The 24,172-nt window shown below is 40.7% G+C and overlaps 1 protein-coding gene across 2 annotated transcripts in view; it reads left to right on the top strand.

Moving 5' to 3' along the window:
• The window catches only part of GNB1L (G protein subunit beta 1 like), a 41,962-nt gene that overhangs the window by 5,627 nt on the left and 12,163 nt on the right, over positions 1-24,172 (top strand). Inside the window, exons 2-5 of one of the 2 annotated variants that reach the window (XM_062009895.1) lie at positions 18,205-18,324; positions 19,092-19,242; positions 19,455-19,580; positions 22,105-22,267. In XM_062009895.1, coding sequence (XP_061865879.1) covers positions 19,127-19,242; positions 19,455-19,580; positions 22,105-22,267 — 405 coding nt within the window. In that variant the 5' untranslated portion in view covers positions 18,205-18,324; positions 19,092-19,126. The remainder of the gene's footprint in view (positions 1-18,204; positions 18,325-19,091; positions 19,243-19,454; positions 19,581-22,104; positions 22,268-24,172) is intronic. The other variant, XM_062009896.1, reaches the window with a different exon arrangement.

The following is a 24,172-nucleotide window of genomic DNA, read 5'->3' as shown; positions in this document are numbered from 1 at the left end:
GTAATTTATAAATTTTCAAAACCACATAACACATTTTTGAATGAAATTGCCTTGAAGCTGCAAGTTCATTACAAATCCAATCCTCTACCTAATTTGAGGTCAGATTTATCTCCTTTGATAGAGTGACTGTCTGGGAAAGGAGTGATTTTTGTAAAGATTAGTAGGATCTATGTACTACATATCTACGTTCTGACCTAGCTCCATGGCACTCACTAAATAATTATTGACAAGTTCAAGCTCTGTAAGTTATGACTAAGTGCCCTGAGACAATATATTTTCAAGGATAATGACCTTGATGGAAAAATATGAGACTACTAAAGTGACAGTAGGTCATGATGGGAACTCTCTTTTGGTTGTATCTCTCTTAGAGACCTTCTACCTGCTAGGGATCAGAATGCCTGGTATATGGGAACTGGAAGTATTTGAGCCTGTCTCAGGAATGACTGGTTCCAACGAGGTGTTGCAAAGGACCCTGTAGCAGTCTCTCCAGAAGAGGTATAACCACTGCTGACAACTTCACCATCTGCCTCTTTTTTCCTCAACGTGCCTTGTTAGAATTTGCATCTCTGGCCTGATAGTCACTTAAAGAAATTGTTTGTGATGGGTATGTTTGACTCCTGAAACTGTACTTTGAATTCTTGCATCTGCCTTAGACCCTGTGATTCTTTTATCCTCTGACATACAAGACAATGTCACATTGGTTCCCAGCTTGGCCAGCGTGTTACTAGGTGACTGGAGGGGATGAGTTCCTGACCTGCAGCTGGCTAGTAGAGGTCCTTGAAGCAGCAGTGGCTTTCTGTGGTGGCACACACAGTTTCCTTTAGCACAGCACCATGGCCTTTCTTTTGCACCCTGAGCCCTTGTTCCAGGTGCAGAAGGCTCTCCACCCAAGTTGTGTGGGTTGCAGAGGGGGATAGAGCCCATGATGCCATGCCACATGAGCGGGTGACAGGCAGTCCTGACCTCAGGAGGGTCTCTGACCTGGTACTGTTACCCCACATGCATGCTCTTTGCATGACATTTGCCAGTTCTGCTGTTGGTAACAGTTTGACTTCATTGAACCAAGTTCTTAAGTCTTGAAAGTAATCTGGAAATAGATGAAACATTCGTGACTTTTTAAAACTTTCCCTTTTTCTGTGTTTTCTCTTGTTGTATGTTTAGGCCCCCACTCTTCACTCCAATAATTGAGGGTGTTGGTTATTTCCTCCTGTGTTTGTATAAGAAAGGCTTTTAATAGTCTATTTTTCCATTTGGTATATGTAATTCATCCATTGCAGCTCAACACATCATTCTTCCCACTCCCTCCCAACCACTCAAGCGGAAGATCTTTTTTTATTTATAACCAAAATGGAGCTGTGGGATTGCAAATGGTCGTATTGCTGCTTGTTGTGTTTTGTCCTTGGTAAAGGAGAAGCATGTAAAGAAACAAAGAACAATCAGTTTTATTTAGTTTACAGGAAGTTTAGTTTGAACTGAAAATTTCCATCTTGGTGCTTGTTTGGCTGAACATGGACCTAGAAAAACAGAAGGTGTCAGAAACATGAAGAGAAGTGGGCTACATTCTATTTTTTTTAGAAGAAAATTCTTAACATAATGCCACTTGAAGAATTTTTCAGTGTCATCTATCCCAGCTTCTACAAGGATCACAGCTGAGGTGAAGGTAGTCCAGGAGTTCTATATCCACCCTTTATTTTGCCCTATGTGGAGGAGTCTGGCACAGTGGCAGCACTTGAGCCTTGCAAATTGGAGCTGTGCTGAAGGGTCTTTCCATTAAGCAACGTGTTACACCAAGAAGGATGGTGACATGGCCTTTCCCCTTCCTTGGCTGACAGATATCCCTGTTCAGGACAGCAGGCACTGCATCCTGTATAAGGACACTACAGCATCTGGTTTACCATGGCTTCACTCCTGCTTGATCAATGTTTTTATCATCATTTGTCCAGGAGTGTTATTTGGCCCCAAAATAGAATTAGTAAAACTTAATATCGCTACCCTTTCCCCCCTGTTCTGTGACAGATTCAATACTGAGAATATCTGCTGGGAATAGCCTTTATCTCCTATATTTTTTATGATATTTCTCAATAAATGTTATGTTTTGGAACTAATTTTCCAATTAAGATATTTTTTAAATATCATCTTGCAAGATTTTCCAGTGTGGTTGAGCACAGCCCAGGTCCCTCAGTGGAGTCATGTGCAGACACAGCCACTGTGGTCTGAACTACCTTACTGCTTCAGATCTTTAGTATTTTTAATCTGCATGTAAGCCTTTGTTTTTCCCAAGTGACTAGTTTTAAGGTGACATAACTCTAACTCAGTCAGGGCAGGAATTTACTCTTTTTCCATATACTAGCTCCACTGTAAGTTCACAGCAAACAAGTGGATCTGAGGGACTTAGAGCTTAATTGTGACACTGGGCCTGAGAATCCTCTCACTTTAAATCTCATGTCTCTCCATGGGACATCTAAGGTCCTGACAGGTTATTCTTCAGCTCCTTTTGTATTCTGTGATTGCTCTGTGAAAATAACATTTTAAAAGCACTTGCTTATTTTATTGCTGCACTGCTAAGTAATTTATATCAGCACTTAGTGTTTAATTATAGTGATTTTACACCATAAATATTGTGTAGTGCCTGACGATGTAATTGCCATTTTTATAATAACCCCTTATTTTGAAAAATAAGGGAGAAATCTCTGAAATTCGTGCCTTCATGCTTGTACCCATTAAATGTGGTTATCATTATCTAGTGACGACATACGTTCTTCCTAACTAGGATTCTCTTCTCTTTCATGCTGATACTATCTCCGTGCTAGATTATTCCTGTCCCTAGCAGCACCTCAGGGCAGGAGTGGGAAGTAAATGTGTCCCATATGGCCACTTTAGACAGCAGTTTTGAATGTGGGAGATGGGAAGGGAGAGACAATGGGGTGGAAAGACAAAGGGTCTTCATGCCTGGTCCCTCCCTTGCTATCATCTAAGTGCAGCAAGCAGAAGGGGAGCAGAGCCATGGCTTTTTGCAGTATCCAGCGAGTTGAGAGTAACACAGGAGTGTATTGCATTCAGGAGGAGGTGAAATAGTACATCTTCCCATGTGGGAGGAGGGAGCCAGGGAGGAACTGTGACTGAGTCACCCGTCCTTCCTGGAGCACCTCCTGGGGTGGTGCTGCTACATGCAGCCCATACAAGACTGAGCCTGAAGGCTGATTGCAAATATTTTATAGAAGTCTTCTTTTCTGGTAATTACTTTAATATGATTCAGTGTTTTCTCTTTTGTCTGATCTTGTTGATGAGCCTTCATGCCTGATCCTTCCCCCACTGTCGTGGGAGCAGGGCAAGCGTTCCCATACCACCTATACCCTCCTGCAGCCTTCCGCCTCGTGGTTCCAGTGGCTCTGAGTAGGTGCATTTTGAAGTGTCGTTGCTGTTTAATGCAGCAGACCAAGAGTATGTCCCTGCAGTAAAATGGCTGATCTTCGACCTGTTCTTGTGAAGCCTCTGAAACTACCAAGCTGATCCAGATAGTAGGGGTAGAGCAATTTGTGGAATTGGGGTCTGGATACTGTTTGCCAGCTGACATTCTTAGTGACTCCTGAAATTAGAGCTCTGAGGAAGCCTGGAACTTTACTTCTGAGGCAAGTGTTGTGTATGAACTGAGTTCAAAGCTCCCAGTGTTCAACAGATATATGAAGAATGGCTAGGATTTAGGTTCCAGTGGGTCACCAACATTATTTACTAGAGACTAATAATAACTAATAATAACAGGCTTATTCCATTCCCAGATCTCTTGGGTTTTAAAAATCCAGCAGAACCAGCAAAATACCTAAAGCCTAGCCACTGAAATCCAGCCAAGTTTTGTAAAGATTACAATGGTAGCTTCAATTAAATATAAATTGTGCATTTAAAATGTATCATTTATTTAAAAGGACTTATTTTGCCAAACTGTAAATGTACCAATAACTAAACCAAGAAATAATAGAGTAAGAAATTTAAATTTATAATGTTTAGGAAAAAAAATCTTTCTGATATTTGTAATGCTTTTGTTTAACCATGTGATTCGTATTTAATCCCAGTCAGACCTAATTCACACATATGTATCTTTATAGCAGACTGTGCACGTTTCATAAGCAATTGACTGTATTATCACATTTCTTCAACATGAGTGAAGGGAGTGAGGTGTAGAGTACAAGTCCCTGGCATAATCTTTTGCATGTAATAGAAAAAAAATCTGTCTCACATTATACCTACAAGAAATACATGGGTGCTCATAATTCATATAATCCCATAAAATTTAGAAGAGCATTCAGAGACTGCAAATGAAGGTAATTTATGTATAAAACCTCATCCATGAAGAATTTATTGCTGTAGTAGGTATAATATATTTTGGCACAGAATTCTTCCCTGAAACTAGTACTTGCAGACTTGAAAAAGGAACATACCAAAGACCTTGCAGGTTAAACCATAGTCTGGTTTTACACAAAACACGTTATTATGAACACTTTTGTATTTAAGAGAGCTAAAGCCAGTTGCTGAGTTAATGTTCCATGACTGTTGCAGATGTATGTGAACATCTTAAAGTCAGTGTTAGTCTAGAGGTACTACCTGTGTGTATTTATTGATATATGTAAGTATTTTGGGCCTTAGTGTGAACTGAGGAAACTGCAGAAGTATGTTTATATAAAACATTATAATGTGTAGTGTCTAAAAATGACTGTCTGCTTCACAGAGACAGTTTGCTGGCAATGCCATGAAAGCTAGATCTCATTTCCTCCAGCAAGGACTGCACTGGAACATAAGGCCTCATCTTCCTCTCTGCACTTGGGCAAAACTGCAAAGTGAAGGCCACGAGATGCATCCATCTCGTTGCTAATTTGAGCCAGAGGCATTTCCGGGTGATCACAGGCAGATATGGCCCCTCTGTGCTGGTAGATTTGGGCATGTGGGGGCAGAGGCAAAGCTGAGGCAGGGCCGTGGTCCCATTGCAGTGACTTGAGGTGTCAGCCCAGTGCTTGGGTGGCTCATGCAGCTGGAACACAGTTAAATTTCCTTTTGTTCCTCCTGATGGAGTCTGGTTTCATTTTTCTTTTGAGATTACATTGTGCACATGTGCTTTTTATAATTATTGCTGATTTTTGACGCAAATGCATTTACTTCCATGAAAGTTAATGACCTGAAATGCTAATCAAGGGAAAAAGGTAGCTCATTGCCACTCCAACATTTCTGCATAGAACAATGTAACCTTAAAATAGGCAAAGATCTGGTTTACTGTAAAATATACCACTTAAATGCACGTATAGCTGGGAATGGAGAGAAACAGCTGCTAGCATCATGTGTTACACGGATTTTGGCCCAAATTAGCAAGAAAAGCTACAGGCTTTTTTTTTTTTGGTGCATAAAAATGCACCCAAGCTCTCAAGCATTGATGTAGAGCAAACAGGACCTTTAAAATTCTTCCCTGAAAGATACACAGTGGTGTAGGAAGGAAGTCTGCTTGACTTGGATGGACAGAGGGCGTTATGAGTTCCTCTGGTTTTTTAACTGGTAATTCCAGGAAGTCTAGGTGTTTCAGGAAGTGTTAGTAAATGATTATGATACTTTTTGTGGGTGCAGATCATTGGACAGTACACGTTACCTTTTCTCTGTTGGCTTGCCCTGCAGCAGAAATTGTGAATTACTGAGAGCAAAGATAACTTCCTTTGCCAGGTGTATTAGCTGGAATGATACCTGTTGCAGAAAGAAGTCACTCTTGAAAGTGACGAGATTTTTAAAGTCTGTGAAGATTTCTCTCCTGAAGGAGATGAAGTTTAAAACTAGTAAAAGGAAATACTCCTTCATTTTCTGAAACTTTGGATAGTGATTTTTGTGCCACAGGAGGTAGTGAGGGTAATGGTATCAGCAGGTTCAAAAGGGATTAGACAATTTCATAGACAAGACTACAAATGGACAGTGAAATTATGTGCTCTGTGATGTCCTTAATACAGCCATTGTAGATGGAGGAGTACGGGGGGAATGGACTACAAGTTTCTGTCTTTTCCCTAACTGGCATTTCTAAACAGCACAGAACTGCATGTGAGGCTGATGCACCAGTTGTCTGCTGCCACAGCGTGGTTTTTTCTGCAGTACTAGACCCCTACAATGTCTTCCTTTGAAAGGTTCTCATTGTTAGTACTCTGAATTCTCAGAAGGATAATCAAGAAAAAAAAGGTAGCAAGTGTGATAATACTGCATTGTTGATACCTGAAATATTAATGTATTTTAAAGTCTGATCCCTTGATAGTGGAATGGCTGCCTATTGCTGTGCCCGATATCAGCACAGCACTTATTGGGAAAATGCATTATTTGGAAAATTAATATTAACTTTGTGTGTTTATTTTTCTTGGCAATGAGTTTACGTTATCTCCAAAGTGAAAACCTATCCAGGTGCAGTGAAGCTGTGTGGTGCCTTGAGTGCTCTAGCAGGAAGGTATGCAGGGCAAGTATGCAGGAAGCTGGATCAGAATAGTTTCTTCGTGCTCCAGTACTGTGTACTACGGGATGGCTTTGTGCTAGTTCCAAGTAGGCCAAGATGAGAGAATGAGGCAGAAGAGGGACTTGGGGCCGCCCACATTCACAGGTCAGGGGCTCACACCTTGGGACATGGTCCCTGTCCAGACCCTGGGCTGTGGTGGCACCAGAGAGCACAGTGACATCCCCATGCACCACACTCAGGTGCCCGCCCAGCTCTTGAACACTCAGTCAAACCCTGAAGATTAGGCTACTGATTCCTAGATAGTAGCTAGCTCTTTTATTAGCTTTTTGAACTATTATTATTTATTTAGACATTGTTTGTTATCAACATCCGTAGCATTTAGAGGAGACCTGCAAAGAGATGGAAAAAAAATCACTAATTCATTTTAATATAGGACACAAAAAAATCTTTTAAATATTTTTTTCTAAAACAAAAAATGTCTTTTGGTTGCTTTATTATTTTAAACATTAAACATATAAGCAAAAAAAACATTATCTGTTTTAATTAGAGGACTTGGGCTTTGTTCACATGGAGATTTTTGAGTATTTGTGTACCCCATCTGCTCTGGCACAAGCCTTTAGTAGAGATACTTACACAACCCGTAAGTGTACCAGTGCAGCTCAGGTGGGCTCATTATGTGTGAGGAAACTGGTAGTGTTCTGCTGTTGGTGAGAAACCCTGTGGAAACAAATCCTCACTAGGCCTCTCAAACAAATGCCCTCAGATGTGCTATTGGGAAACAAGTTTGGCTTTTAATCAAAAGAAATTGAGTGTTTGCTTCTTAAGAGGGTGTTTTTTCTCCTCTTGTTTCAGTTAAATAAATGTTAACACAGATGAAGAGCTTAAAATTGTCTGACTAAAGCCTCAGCTAATTGAGCTTTGGTTCCTTGAGAGTTTCAATGTCATTGTCCTTTTTCTCCAGTTTTCTGGGGAAGCACTTCAGCTATAGGGCAAACAGAAACAAACCTATAAGGGCCTTCTTCAGACTCAAATACATTTATACGTATTTTTAGATACTATTTTCTTCCTGCAAATTTATATCAATCTGAAAAATAAGTTGTAGACATGTTGCTTTCTTAGCAAAGATTTGACCTTCGTCATTACAGACGCAGTTTCACTATTTTCCCTATTAGCATTTAGTTCAAAGGAACACTCCTAAGCACGCAGGCAGAAGCCAGCTCGATTGTACAAAACAGAGATGTGTGGGTTATATCACGGGAGTTTAGAGAACAATGCAAAGGTCAATTGTGTTTCTTGCTCTCCTGTCACATGATGTGGGTGTGTATACGAATGCATCCCTGGAATTCCACTGTGGGATCTGCATCTTTGAAGCTGATGCTAAAATTACTGCCGAGGCTCTTCCAAAGGCGGATACTGATAGAAGATTCAATGAAATTGAAGGTCGCCAGTCTGGTAGGCGTTGAAAGATACCTGGCTATGATACTATTTCTGATTTAATAATGCGAATGGGAGGCTAGCCCTTTGTAATAATTAGGACTAATTACTGAAGAGGTGTTGACAGATGGGCTAAGAGGAAACAAACTGCCTTTATCCAGTGGCTTAGAGTCAGATTACTAGTCTTGTGTTATCTGTTTCTCAGAAAGTAGAAGCTTCAATCATTCACTAAGTCTTCAAAGGGGAAAGGGATCCTAACAATATACAGGATTTGGGATGAAGCTATGAAATACGTCTTTGACTCAAAATGGCTAAATTAATCTCCTTTCCGTAAATTATCATACTTTTAAAGTTTGAGTTACAGATGGAGAATCTGATTGTAGTACTGACAAATACAATATTGATGAGTGTCCTGACGTTATTTGTTGTCGCTGCTCCTACTCATGGATTAGTCTAAACTTAGTTCCTTGCTGTTAATTATATTTATATGAATTCTTTGTTTCCCTCTTATGCCATGCTTGTTACTCACCTGAAGTGTAGGCAAGGGAAGATAATATTCTCACGTTCGGTGTTTGATTTATGCAGATGTAATATCTGCTAAAAAAGCAGAAAATATGTCTGCCAAACTTAATTACAGTTATTTACTTCTTTAGGAAACAAGATCATGCATAGTCTAGAAAGAAAACTAATTGAAAGATAATTGCATTTACTGATAAATTACTCGTTGATGTAGGATTTCCTTAAAAAGTGTTTCTTCTCTGCTTTTGGCTGTAGTGTCCATCCAGTACATCTGCCTGAAGTGAGTAGATACGATTGTCCAGTATTACTGGAGTTAGCAAAGGCATTGTGAAATAGGTGTTTTGTCACTAGAAGGAGCGAGAACTCAGTGGGATGTACTTTAGGCACATAATTTAAGTCTAGCATCCCTCTATCTTCTCAAATGACTGCTTTCAAGTGCATTTCTTCCTACTCTCCACAATATATAGGTCCTGTTTTTCTGAGAAACATCAGATCAATATGGTTGCATTCATTAGCATTTGTAAGAAGAGGTAGGTTTCAATTATTTATTTACTTTTAACAAAAGAGGCCTTTTAATTAGTGTTTAAATATTTATAACAGTTTTATTGTGCTGTAAAATCGGTTATACTTTGATCTAGATTTTCTGTTTTGAGATAATAGGGTTGGTAAAAGTTTTCCTAATGAATTTGGTCAGAACATGACATAATCTGATTATCTGGTGAAAGATTGACACTTCAGTTCCTGCCAGCATAAAAGTGCGGTACAATAGGGGGCTGTTCAGCACACACTCAAAGGCTGGGAGTTCAAGTTCAGGTACCACAGAGATGTTCAAAGTTTCAAATTCGGGTGGTGAAACAGTTTTGCATTTTTCACTGCATTTTTGATCAGTTTACTGTGGATGAGAGGAGTGAAGCCTGATGTTACATGTGTAAACTATGTAACTCTGTTCTGTAACTTCAGTTCTATTTCTCTCCATTTCCTAAAGAGTAGTGAGCATAGAGACACCAACTGATCAGAGCATCGCAGACATAGGAAACGGACAGTACTAGAAACTGGGAGATAAGCATCATCATTCAGATTTTTACTAAGATTGGTCACATTTTAACAATTTAACTGTTTAACTTATGAGTGCCCTTCTCTCAGAGCCTTGAGATGGGCATGTGCAGCTAATGCATCCTATGTGCTTATGCAAAATGGATATAGACTTCTGTGATCAAACTGGCAGGAAAGAACAATTTGTACCCAGAGTGTAAGCTTAGCCTAAACTGTTAAAATAAACTTTTAAATTATTATTATTTGACGTTAAGGTAATATTTGCCTTGTAAACATCATTCCTGTTTGCACTGGAATTACAGTGATCCTTATTAGATTTTGTGGACTAATTTGCTCTCCCGTAACTTGGCTTATCCAAATACTTGTATTATATGGAAATCCTAATACATAAATGACACATACTGTTAGTAATTAAGCTTGAATTTGGAGGGATGTTTCAGACCATTAAAGTACTTTATAATCTGTAACTTTAACTCATCCATTTAAAAGTGTTACACTCAATGTCTTCCCTTTTTAAAATACTGAAGGGCTTCTTAGAGAAAGTAAAAGGTACATACCAAATGGTGTGGTCGTCAGTGAAACACAGTTGCTTCTGACCTTGAGAGTTCACTTGAATAAGGACTGAAGGTTTTAGTTAATGAGTTGATGCAGGTTTGTGCCCAAAATCTGGTATAAATGTACCTCCTGTTCTGGCAATGCTGGTAAACCTGTTCAGTTAAGTGCAGAACCTTTATTCCCTCTTCTAACAAATATTTCGTGAACACATTTTGTGCTTGTCTTTTTAATTCTACAAAATATTAATTGTGTGATTGAAGTAAAGAAATTATTTTGGAAAACACCATCAGAGCTCAACTTGCATTTTAGGGTAATTGCCTCCCTCTCTGAGGCATCTTGTTCTTGGTGAGCTGTGTGTAATAGGGAGTTAGTTCACATGCAGAGGAAAGCGCAGGGCTGGGAACATCAGAAGAAGTTTTAAAAGTACATAAAAAGTCAACTGCTTCCTTGTGTCTCCTAGCTAGCCACTGTTCAGTATCTCCTCCCACCAAACATGCAAGAACTGTGAATTTCAGGGGTGTTCATATTCAAAGAAACTTGAGGAGTTCTGACTATGAACAACAGTCATTTTTACTTCAAGAACGGCCAAAACAAAATAAAACCCAACACTGTAATTCCACATGTAATAAAATATTTGTGTGTGTTTCTTTTATGGGAGCTTAATCCAAATATAATATTTACAGAGGAAGAAAATAATTTTTGTACTTTTGGTTTAGTTGAATCTAAAGTAACTTGATGCAAAATTAAACTGCAGAATCTTGTAAAACTTTCAGAGATACTGGAGTGAGTGTTGTTTTAAGAAAAATATGAAAATGGGTTTTGTTCTCTTTCTCCCTTATTGTTCATCATGTCAGATCCTGAGCAGAGCTCAATGTCAGCAGAAACAACCTTGTTTCTAACAGCTCTGGACATGCTCCCATAGATCAGGGATCCATTGATAAGTCCTTACATGGTGTATTTTATAAGTAGAAGTTCATGTCCAATAGGCTATCATTTTATTGTGCAGTTTCATATTGCATCTACATTTCCTTCACACCAAAAACTCTTCCTACTTTGAGGAATAGAAGAAAAAATATCATCCGATTTGTACTGTGTTTCGTGTTCCTGTGCCCTGTGGGAGGAAAAGAAAAGTAATAGAACAGACAAATAAACGTGGTGTTGTAACTGGCATGACAGTTTCTGCTCTTGCGCAAGGGAACTGCAATCAATTTATTGTCTTCATTGGTCAAGTGCCAGAATAACAGTATAATATTATACAAGAGTAGATTAATTAAACTGTAATTAGAACAGAATAAATTAAATAATCATAAAAGTTTGTCATGGGAAAAATATGTGTTTAGAATGAATTAGTTTTCAAATAAAGTGATATTTTAATTGCTCAGTTACAGAATCCTTAATTGCAGACATATAATTCTGGCCCAAATAACTTCAGTTGCTGTAACAACTTGATATATTTCTTCTCTGTCAATTCTTTTTAATAGTTTGTTACTAAACAAGATTATTGCAGGAAATGTCTACTAAAATGTCTGGAAGATGTTTAATTAAGCACATGCTATCTGAGGACGTTATTAGCTCTTGGAATCAGAAGATTTGTAGCTGCAGCCGCAGTGTGCAGTGCCCCTAATTAAGGAGGACGGGCAGACAGAGCCCCGTGGCTGACAGATGGCTGTGCATGGCTGAACTGGAGGCCACGCACAACAATCTTTTGATGGCCCTTGGCTTATCAATTTTCTGCTAGATTACGATGATTTTTTTCTGCTAGATTACAATGATTAAGTGTACAAACTTGAATTCATTTTAGGTCTGATGGTATGAGATAGAGAGTTGTATAAATACTTATTTTCATTTATATTATGCATTTTCATATTCTTCAAGTTTTCAAAGTGGTTAGGCATTTGTTGGATGGTTTTAGACGGGAGTTGTAATTTTATGGAGTGTACTGCCGAGCTGAACTACTGTGCCTTTTATGCCTGCACTCTTTCTCCAAACAAAGTTGTCTGGAGTTATATCATAGAATCATGGAATAGTTAATTAATGATTTCACAAAGTAAACCAGATGAGCATCTTTTCTCTCATCTGCACAATGAACTTGTTTATGCAACACTAGAATTTCTTCTGTTTCAGCTGTATTTCATGCTGTATTTTAGACTCCCTTATTAAAAGCCAGTGCAGTGCCATGTGAGGCAGGGGCTCTCTTGTTTTCAGACCCCCTTTTGTTTGTTTTTTGGCATAAACGTATCCATGATATTTGGCTGTCTCCAAAATGTTTACTTCAGTAAGACCTGCAATACCCAAAATGTTTAACTGTGTTAAAAGAGGTCAACCAGCTGATGGCTGAAGGCAAATGTGTCAGAATGAAAGACTGTAAAAAAAAATTCAGTCCTACACAGTGGGAGTATTAGAATGATTAATGTTTATGTTAATTTGTGGCTTTTACATATTGATTAATAGCTTTTTGTTTCAGTGACCAAAATGTGTAAGTGGCAATGAGATCCATATGCTAACTCAGTGTCTCGCAGATCATTACAGTAACTCTTAGTTTTGTTCCCGTGCCGAATCTATGTTTTCCCATAGAAAATAATTACTGTACAGTGACTTTTTGAGCAATTGCAGATGGAAATGTTTGAAAGGGAACCTCCAGACTCGAGCCCAGGTTTCACTGTTGCTGAAGGTGACACACTGACATTTATATAACTTCTTCTTGCAAACCTCATTACTTAAAATCATAATATATTCTGGTTTAGCCACATTCAGTTAGAGGCTGCTTAGGGACAAAAAGGTTGCTAACACCATGAGGAGCCTCTCCCAGAGTGGGAATCATTGAAGATGTGGGATGTGCCATGATGATTGTTGGTCATTTTCTTTTTTGTCTCCCATAAGATTTCTTGGCATATCACCAATTGCTGATAAACAATTCTGTTGGCTATCTGTCCACTGACTATTACAATTAAAATGTGGAAACTTCCATCATTCATCATCTCTCAGGACAGAAGGTAATTCTGAAGAGCTCTTGAGAGAATGAACTCCTCACTTCCCTCGTGGCCAGTGGGAAATGGAGGGTCTCAGTGCTTCTCAAAACAAGGCTTTTGAAGAGTTTTTCTAAGCAGGCAGGCATTGTTAGCCATTAGAAATTATTTGGGGACTGTTTAGAACGAAAGCTCTGACAGCATTTAGTGTTCCCAGCCCATGACAGGAAGGACTCCTGTCAGCTGGAGTGTTGGCTGTGTGGCAGCAGTTAATGAAGGATCCTACAGTGCAGTCTTAGAAACTGTCACCTTCACTTTGGCCCTGGTGTGTCTCTAAGTAGCAAGTTTTGCAAGCAAGAGAGTTCTCTTTAGAAATCTGTCTACAGTACCTGGATCCAGACAGCATTTTCCAGTGCAAGCAGGGTTTTGAAGTCATATATGAAACACAAATATAGATCACTGTGCTTAATCTCTACTTTCATAGTCATAAGTAGGTAGTAACGTGAAAAATAACTTCTTTAAGAGAAAGCATCTGTTGTCCTTACTCCTGAAAATGAAGAGTGCTTTGTTAGTACATTTTACTCATTAAATGAGAAATTCCTACTAAGTCTATTTCTGTTTGAAATCCATTTCTTAGAGATTTCTACTGATTTCTAATTTCCTCTTGATAAATTGTGTTTAAATTGTCTCTCAAGAAATCCTAGAATTATAATAGAGTTTATGGCTCAGTTTAGCACCAAAGAGAGCAAAAGGAGCTTTAAACCGAATGCTGCTATGTTAATTAACCAAGGAGTGAATTTTTGTGTATTCTGGGGCTCTCACCTTTGCAACTATTTGTGTAGCACTCCCACATCTCTTGATCTGTGCAGGCAGTTGCTGGACAAGCTTCTACTGATTTTATTTTTGCTAGTAAATTCCACTGATTCTTACTTTTACTACCTTAATGCATATCTCTTTCTTTGCACACGACAGGCATATCATGTGCTTCAGGGGACTGGAGTAAGAAGGTGAAAAGCAGGATGCCTGGCTTTTCATTTAGAATTTTGACCTAAGTGACTGTTTGATCCTTCCCTAAGTGTTTTATATGTGTAACAGGACACAAAAAGGTATTAATTTGTACAGTCAGTTCCTTTGCATCTGGAGTGCAAAGAGGATTCTTCAGATGACTGTCTTACAACATCCCTTTCTGTTGCTGACTTCCAGGGTCAGTGTATTCTGTCATTTTTTTATTTGTAAATACAAAATGAAAAGCTGGACTTAAAAATTTGTCACAACACATCTGAAGAATTGTTCACCAAACTATATACCTGCTTTCAGACCTTTTGTAGTAAATAACCTTTTACAGTCAGATCAGGTGAACTTTCCCTCATTCAATTTGCACAGATTTGTCTGGCATCTCTTCTAGTTTTGTATAAAAGTACTGCCCATTGAATGGTTTCTTGTAGCTCCAAACTACTCATCTTTGCTTCCTGTAAGTGCCACATAACCAAACAGCATTTTGCATCACTCTGGGATGTCTGAGATGTTTCTGAGTCCTGCTGTGTTCTGGGGGGTGAATCAGGTGCTGGTGGGACCCTCCTGATGTGCCTTTGCTGCTGAAGCAACTCACACACTAGAGAGGTGACACGAGGAGCTGTGTTAACACGGTTCCAGCACTAGGAAACCCATCTATCCACACCAGGTTACAGGCTGGAAATGAGGGAATACTGTCTTTGGAAAGCTCATACTGTAAGGGCCGCCTGCTGTATTTGAATGCTGGAGACTGTAAATGTAATGGCATAAACAAAATGAATTTGAGAGAGTCTTTTATTTCCACTGACTTCTTCTGTGGTTACAGTTTGTGACCCACTTTGAAGACAGGCTCCTGCACTGTGTCCATGGCAGAGCATCACAGAGCTGGGCGCAGGTGGGCATGTAAGTGCAGGTTGAAAAAGGGCTTTTTATGGATGAAAAAGAAATGGCCTGGAAAGGGGGGAGAGCAATTTATTCACATCTTTCTCAACTCATTGTTTGCTCTGGTTCTTCCTTTGGGAGGGTGGCACCTGGCAGACTGGGAATTTTTTTAAAATAGCAGGGATTTCATGTATCTGTTTGTGAGCACACCTGGATGAGTTGAAGATTTTGCAGTAGTAATTATGTCTGCACACCTGCTGGTTTCAGTCCCAAATCAGTTTGCCAGACATGCCGAGAGAGATTTATTTCTCCTATACCTGAAAAAGCTTTTACCACTGAGCTTTTACTACTCGCAATAAGCCTAAAACAAAAACCAAAAAGAGGATTTTTTTCTGTGTTTGCCTGAGCCATTGGTATCTCAAACTGAACTGTGTGGTTTGTAGGGGGAGGAGGGTGGTTGGATGATATTTTAATAGCAATTTGTTTTTGCTTCAACGTGTGATAGAAATACAAGTGACAGGAGCGGAAACAGGAGAGTTGCTGAATTCCGCTGGAATTTTTCCTGTGGGAATCTGTTAATGTTTTTAATTCTCTGAGAGATTTTTCTAAGGTAATCCTTTTGACATTTACATATTTCAAATTACTGTCATTAAATAAAAGCTTAACTTTTTTCCATCAAATGCTGAAGTGATGATACTGGAATACCACTGCATAGGCATTCACATGGTTTGAAGATTATTCTAATTGCAAACCAAACAAAGTAAGTCTTGAGATGAATACTAATAGTGAATTGTACTTTAAAAGAATGCCATTTTGAAGGAAATCCAATTGTTCTAGCATTTAGTAGAAGCAATTTTTTAGACAGAGCCCCTTCTAATACTTCTCATGTGGTGCACACAGCCATTTGCTAATTGAAGCACTCATTTGAACGGGAGGGTGTCCCACTCGTCCCTCGTCCCCAGCAAATATAATCTCTGAAGGAGCCCAAGGGTTTGCAGTGCATGTTGTGAAAACCCCTGAAGGATGCTGCTGTTACCAGCCCAGGGAAGGATGGCAGAAATGCAAGTGGAACATCTTTTAAAAATGGTGACAAGGTGTTGCATCTCTTACTGGTGATACCTTCTTGCAAACAATTAGTGCCACGTGTCAAAAAATGGTTCCTACCTTTTCACATCCTTTTGTAGAAGGCAGGAGTCAGAGCGTCAGGTATCTCTCTGGCCCTAAGATGCTTTTAAATGAACACTCCTCTCTAGGTTGCACTTTGCACGTTCAAGCCCTTGAGCCAGATTTTGGTCTCAGACCAGCTTAAATTCTAAGGAAATTCATTTAATTAAATTTGCAGCAGATATCCCCAGTTAACAAGAACAGATTAGTCTCCCTCAGGCTAGATGGAGTTAACAAGAAAATAAATGTTGTGCTAATTAGAGAACTCATTTTCAGACACCTGGGGTGAAGCTTTACAAAGTCCTAGAGATTCAGGAGTGAAAGTTCATTTGAAAAGGAGTCTTAGGCTTCTAAATCACTTAGGCACTTGTGAAAAACTTACCCAGGGGGGTTACCATTGCAGAGTCATCATATTTAGCATGTTTGTAGCTGTCTGTTTAGCAAAGCATGGTGTAACCACTATCTATTAGTATCAGTATCCCACAATGTATTTCCTTATCTCTGTAAGTAAAGCAGAAATCTTGAGCTAGCTGGTGAGTTGAAGGTGAGCTAAATGTCAAGTGTTTTGGAGAATGCTTATGTGTCCTCAGGAAGAGATTATGCTTTCCAACCAAATTTTAAGGCACCGGTGCACCAAATTTCCATCTATTTGCAACCTCATAGGACTTTCTGTTGCTTTAGGTACCTGACAACTTTTAATTAAATCTGGGTCATAAATGACTTGTCCAAGCGTGCAGATGAAGACAGCACTGAGGCAATTTTATAGTTCAGCACTTTGCTGGAGTAAAAAGAAGATGCTTAATACTGTCACCTCTGCTGAGTCATGACAGGAACTAACGAGGAGTCATCTCATATGCCCAATAAAAATGACATCGCTTTAACATTAAGCCCAGTGTCTGGCTTCACGCATCTGATCAGCAAAAAAGCAAGCAAAGAACCAGGCTCCAAGGAGCAAACAGTCTTTCGTTTGCTTACAGCTTGAAAGTATGTTTTCAGTTGTCTTTTCTTTTTTTCCTGTAGCCAGTCTGAGGATTCTTCTGAAAGAGTGTCCTTGTAAAGACATGCATTAGCAGTGTCTGTTTCATGCCAGGTAAAACCCTTCCCACAGCCACGCACACACTTGCCGTCTGTCAGCAAAAACTTCTGTGTCAGTAATTAGAAAAATGCTATTAAAAACCTGCCTTGTAATCCCAGATCACCCCTGGGGTGACTCAGACTCTGCTGTCTTCCTCACTCAGTGCAGGAACCTGGGATCGCTCCCTGCCAGGAGGGACCCTGCTCCTCTCACAAACCACTTGGCTACTATTTTACTTACCTGGTTTTACAAAGTGTCATTCTGCAGGCAACAGCACTCAGCTGTGGTGTCCCAAAGAGGTGATGTTTGGTTACAAAGCTTTCAGTTGAACAGGTATATAACACAGGTGGAACATGTCACAGACGGGCTGGTTCTCACTATGGGGGCGAGCCTCTACATCATGTAATCACCTGAAAATCTACTCCAGCCTGTCATGAGTCTGGATCATCAGACAACGTCATAAGCCAGATGAGTCAGGGCACTAGAACATGGAGGTTATCCACTGAACTCATCATTTTCATACCTAATTACACAGTGCTATTGAGGAAGAACTGTGCTAAAGAATCCTGTTTCATCACTAGTTCTAAAAGATAATTGTGTTTAATTAGGACTATAGATACCTTGGTGATTACTGATCTATAAACACTCAAGGGAGACCTGCAAATGAAGTGCAATAGCAAGTGTGACCATGAAACACCTCAGAAGCTGATACTGAGGTGAGGTGACAGTTAAAACCTGAACTGTATTAATTGACCATGTTAGTCCTGCGGTTGGTTCCCATTCTCCGGTTCCTCTGCTGTGAACCAGACAGCAGAAAAACACCTGATCTTCCCCAACTGAATTTGGAAAACTTTGTATTTAACCCAATGTAATGTGTGCATGAATGGGAAGGAGTGATGAGAGCTGGTGTCTGCACTGGCAGGAGCTGTCCTGTTTGGTATGAGGTCAGAAAGGAAGAAGCAGAAACACAAGCATGGCTAGTAATGTCACAGAGAAAGCAGTGACAACTTGCCATGGGGAAAATATCATTTGCAATGCATATTATAAAGCGTTTTCCAATCAACTGCAAATTTTACTTACAGTCAAAGAAGTTGCTGGTTCCCTTGTCCCAGCCCAGGACTGGAGGGCTGTTTACAGCAAGTCAGAACCCCAAACAGTCATCTGAGCTGTGCGGTGCCTCTGTGGATCACACAGACTGTCCTGTGAGTTCATCACCCATCGTTCTTCACGTGTCCCACCTCAGACAGGGCAATGAGCTTCCCCAAGCATTTGTCTTGGTCTGTTCTGTTTCAGACCACATTGGAACCAGTGACATAAGGCTGAAAGTATCTGCCTTTATTGATGCTTTGGGACATACACATCCCTTAGTATAAAGTGTTTGACACAGTAGTTGCTAAGTCAGTGTGAAACACCGTGGGGTTTTTTGTGAGTAACCAGGCTTGGAACCAAAAATTCAAGGGGAGTAATGGGATTCTGGTGCAAAAGTGATTGTAACTCTAATCTCATCTGACATTCTTTTCAGGTAGTACGTTCACTGCAGCACTCTTCTGTCAATGGTTGGGAATGGGAAGCACAGGAGGAATATTTTTATGGGGAGGAAGAGGAAAGAGTTGCCAAGGGACTGAGCAGAATGATAAATTGCTTGCCTGGTGAAATTATGGGTGTCCAGTTTCTTGCATTATGTAGGTCTTCCCTTTTGCAGCAGGGAGCACAGCTGAACACTTCTGTGTTTACAAGTGTATGAGAGGCATGTGCACATGGCCCAGGCAGCACTGACTCCCCCTCCAAAGGAATGCAGCAAACAGCAGATTTGACAGCTGCTCCGTTGGTCTATGGGAAGAGGAAATACTTTATACTCAATTGTATGGCAAAGAGCTAATTCAAAGGGGAAAGTGATTAGGGAAAGCAAATATCCTGATCAGAATATATTTCAAGTTGAGGTTTCACTAGAGGCTGCTTTCCCCTCCAGGATACTGTGTCTCCTCCTCACCATTCCTCACAGGGATGCCTCTGCCACCTCCAGATCCACGGTTTGTGCTCAGAGGTGCTGGTGCTGCTGTCCACACACTGCACTTCTCCTGTGGAGGCCAAGAACCTGATGTCCCTGTTCTTTTCTCTGGGTAAGTAACCCAGGATTTGTAACAGGTTATTTCCTTTTAAAACCAAAGGTCTTCTTTAGATAATTGTACCTGGAGAAAACCAGTGTTAGTGAGTGGTGGGTGTGTTATCTTTGTACATGCAGCTTCAGTTTTGAAAAAAGAAGGACAAGCATCAGACTGTCTTACCAAGCTGTCTGCAGGGCCACAATAAAAACATCTGCTCTCACTGCCAGGTCTGAGAATGGATTTATCCATATCTGGAACCTGAAAACACACCGAGTGGACACAGTGCTGGATGGCCACGGGAGAACATCTGTCTACTGTGTGGAGACGATGGGTGGTAGAAACAGGCTCCTCAGGTGAGCAAAGCAGGCAAAAACCAGTTCAGTGATTCTTGTTCCCGTGATGACTAAAGAATAAAAAGAAAACAACAAAAAAAGTTAAAAAAAAAGGAATCTATCTTTTTAGGAGTCACTGAAAGTCTCTCTAACACATATGGAAATGTAAAGATGTACAAAAGTACAGAAAAACTGTAGAACAAAGAAGTGGGAAAATGATTAATTTCTTTGGGATAGATACGTGACAACATCACACAACCTGGGGTCCATACTTCATTACTGCATTGAGATCAGATGAGGTCTTTGGTAAAAGGAAGTACCCTTGCATTTGAAGTTGACAGATGCTTCACAACCACTTCTCAGGGAAGACCAAAATCAATATAATGAGTTTATAAATAGAGGGAAGAGAGGAAGAAAGGTAAGGGAGTGAGTGAAGAATTGGAGATGGAGAATGCAAGACTGAAAATGAGCAAGAATGCTGAGCTGCTTGCCTTTGCTTTGTGCAAAGTGTCTTCTGGTCTCATTCAGCAAGGGAAGGTTTGTGTACTTTGGATTAGACAGGTGATCCAGTGTAGATGCCAAAGTGTCTGTATGACTTGGAGGTGTTCTGACACGTTTATCTAGACAAGACATCTCTTATAATATACAGGGGAACTCATTAGCATTTATATTTGTTATCTGTTTAAGTACGATTATCAACACCCTCCCCCATAAAATCACGTTGGCTGAGCATTGTTTGTATAATTATAGAGTTTTTCCATACCTCTGTTTTTGCTGTGTATTTATAACAGTTCACATAGCAGTGCCATTGTAGGGCAGCACTTACCTGTATTTTTTGCCTCTATTCTACAGCTAAATCACAATGATTTTTGCAGTACCACACTGTTTGTGTGCCCAGTGCCATAAATGTTTTGACAGTTTGTCACTCAGCTGAACGGTAGATGGGAGTGTCTGTACTGGTGTTGAAGTCCCAACAGTCTGTAGATTCCTGTCTCCCTCTGTTTTGGTTTCATACTTCCATCAGGTGATACTGCTAATTAAGAAATGGGTAAGGGATTTTTGAGGAGTCCCTATGCCAGGTAATAACATGAGGACACGTATCCAGTGCTACTGTAATTTGTGAATTGGAAGCTTCTCCATAGTTGTACTTTGTTCCAGAGCCAGTGGGATCATGCCAGTATGGAGCAATTACTGCTGTGCCCTGGGCCTGGCCCTTCGCCCTTCCTGTCTGGGACCAACTCATGGACTTCTCCATGGGACAGGGAGGTGTGCAGAGGCATCTCTGCAGGAGCTGCACCATCACCTCAGTGATGTAACACACGGTTCTCTGGGTTTGGATGTTCTGACCACGGCATTTTGTTGCCATATTCCTGCTCTGCCAGTCCCACTCCTCTTGTGCCTCCACACACACACGGTTGTAACATCTAAGCTCTGCATCCTCTGTAACATCTGAGTACATTGTGTAACATATGAGTCATAACATTGAGTGCTGTGTCCAGTTCTGGGCTCCTCAGTTCAAGAGGAACAGGGAACTGATGGAGAAAGGCCAGTGCAGGGCCACCAAGATGATCGGGGACCTGATCATCTTCCTTATGGTGAAAGGCTGCGAGAGCTGGGGCTGTTTGTCCTGGAGAAGAGAAGACTGAGGGGAGCCTCATCAATCCTTTTAGGTGCCTAAAGGGCAGGTGTCAGGAGAATGGGGTGAATTCTGATTTCTGTAGTGCCTGGTGACAGGACAAGGTATAATGGGCACAAGCTGGAACACAAAACATTCCATTCAAACACTAGGGAAATCTTTCCTGTGAGAGTGAGGGAGTCTGGGTACAGGCTGCCCAGGGAGGGTGTGGAGTCTCCTCTGGAGGCTTCCAAACCCACCTGGATGCATTCCTGTGTGACCTGACTGAGGGGAACCTGCTTTAGCAGGAGGTTGGGCTGGATGATCTTTAGAGATCCCTTCCGACCCCATCCATTCTGGGATTCTGTGATCTCCTGTGCCCTCCCTATGGCTGTGAGCAGTTTGCCACTGAATTACTGTAGCTTTTTATTTCTCTTTGATGCCCTCTTTGTTGTGCTGCTATTTGTCTTTCTGCTGTCAATGCACCTGAAGTTTCCATTTCATTGCTAGGGTGCTAAATGTGTTACTCTCTAGATATTTGTGTTTCCTTTTAAATTAGATGTAAATGATGGTAAAATGTATGTATTGTTTCTATTAATATGTTCAAACACTCATGAGACTTCATAAATCCATAGGCACAAATAAACAGCATCCCTGTCTGGTTAGGTCTCTCCTCAGGTGGCAGAAGGGCTGCCTGGGACTGCAGCTCATTCAACTGACTCCTGGGCCCTCTCTCCTCCCAGTAACTTCAGGCCAGTTCCATACTGTGGTGGTCTTGGGGCTCCTGAGGACCCCCACATTCTGTGAGAGCCCATGAGTACCTGCAGCTGCAGTAAGCTCGCTCAGTCACCCAGCCCAAAGCTGCTCCCTGGCAGGACAACAGCCTTCCCCAGCCCCACTGCTCACAGCTCACTTGTTTTTCTGTAACAGTCAGGGTCGTGACCAGAGGATCTGCCTGTGGGATTTAGCAGAGGGACGGACATCAGTGACGGATTCTGTCTTCACGGAGAATGTGGGATTCTGCAGATGCTCTCTGTTAGAGGTGGCACAGGGACGCTGGCTGATGGCCATGGCAGCCAAAGCCCCAGAGGAGGTAAGAAGTATCTTTTTTTTTCTGATACTTGGGAAAATTGCTTTTGGTTTTGAAATGGAAAAGTTCAGAAAGGGAAAACATCATTGCTCTCAAACTCTCTGCTCAAGAGGGGGCAGCACCAGGAACCTTTGGGGGTCCTAACCACTAATTTTACCTGCCAGAAAGATGACTGAATTATAGAACTCATGCTCTAATGATGAGGATACCACCCTGAGGTTTTTGTCTGACATTTAAGTATTTGCAGCTGCTGCTGGTCTTTCATGTGCAGGAGTTTGAAAACTCTTCTGGTGCGGCTGAACACTGTTAAAGGGGAACAAGAGTCCTTCTGGGGAACTAATGGTCAGAGAGTCTGTCATCAGACTGAGGTACTCATCTTCCATCTGAAGCTGAAAGTTGTGTTTGGTGAGAGAAGGGGAGGTGCAGGTGATTTGTAATTCGGTATGTGGTCTTTCACCCCGGGGCTAATTCTTTAACTGGTACTTTGGCTGGAAGTAGTTGAATTGCCATTAGTGGCCTGAGGTTTACTGGGTGTGAGATAATTGTAGAGTCCGTTTCAGTTCCTACTGGGTAAGTCCACATCTAATACCCATTATCACAGCAATCACTGACTGACAGCTCTGTTGGAAATTTCCACCTCTGCTTGGTAGAAATCATATTTTTGTTTTCTTTGAAGGACTATCTGAGGCCATCACAGAAAAATTAATTCTTTCAAATACTTGATGTCAAAATACAAAAATATGGGGGGAAAAAAGAAGAAAGTGGCATAAATATGAAAAGAGATACTGTAGCTGATTGCAGATTGTTCATAAGCAGGAAAGGTCACGTGCTTCTCTGGACTACAGGATGCCTGTCTTGAAATTGACAGTTGCATATTTTATATACTAAGTCACAAGTGGGAATAGTGCCTGGACTGCAAGAAAATGTGAACTTTTAATTATTCAGAAGTGAAGCCCATAGTTAAGTACTTTCTTGGCTCACTGCCAGAACATTCCGCCCTTTGTAGAACCCAGTTAAGCCTATGGCCACAACCACTGTACCAGTACACAGCCCCATGTTCTGATCAGAGAAAGAACTCTGCATTTTACAGCACTGCTCAATTATATTTAAGTTAAAATTGGTAAGTGCATTCTTGTGTCAGACGGAGACACACACCCAGACACACACATTCTGGTCATGAGGAGTTAAATAATCACCTGATCCAAAGAGAAGATGTTTTCCCCAATGTCTCTTACAACTCATCTCTGGTTTATTTTCATTTGTTTGCTTGAGCCCTGCAAACCCATAGTGATTTGCTGTCTCCTGAGGTAAAAGAGTTCCACTCTGTGCATGAACCTTTACACTAGAACTGTGTCAGGTTTCAATAAATTCACATAAGCTCCCATAATATATAGAGCTTCCAAATAGGCAGCACTGTGTGAGACACACTACATTTGCAGCTTATGATTAAAATTAAGACTTAATAAGTGTTTATGCTTGGCTGGTGCCCAAAAACAGAGTAATTTTGTCTTAAAGCAGGTTCAGTCCATAAATAATGAGATCTGAACAGGCATTTATTTGTTCATGATTGCATTTAAATCACCAATTATGAGTTACACGCACTTTTCTTGCCAATTTGCCAGAAACATGTTAAAAGCTTTATTAATGTGAAAAAGAAAAAGGGTGTGTTTCCTTGTGGCCAGTTTTAGCCACCCAGGAACACTATTAACCTCAGGCAATGGCAAATCTTTCTCCTATTAAGCAAAACCAATATAAACACAGAACTTGAAGTTTTAGGTTACAGTTGTCAAAATGTATGAAATAGTATTTATTTCTGGGGCTCAGTTGCCTCTAATGCAGGCAGCCTCTGGAGCTGTCAATCCAGCACAGGCAGCACACTCCTGCCTGCCTTCTGCAAGCAGTTTTTCT

This window comes from Colius striatus, chromosome 17 (genome assembly GCF_028858725.1).
Source record: "Colius striatus isolate bColStr4 chromosome 17, bColStr4.1.hap1, whole genome shotgun sequence".
Classification (NCBI taxonomy): domain Eukaryota; kingdom Metazoa; phylum Chordata; class Aves; order Coliiformes; family Coliidae; genus Colius; species Colius striatus.
The sequence above is the reverse complement of the archived record's forward strand: the minus strand, read 5'-3'. Positions and strand labels throughout refer to the sequence as shown.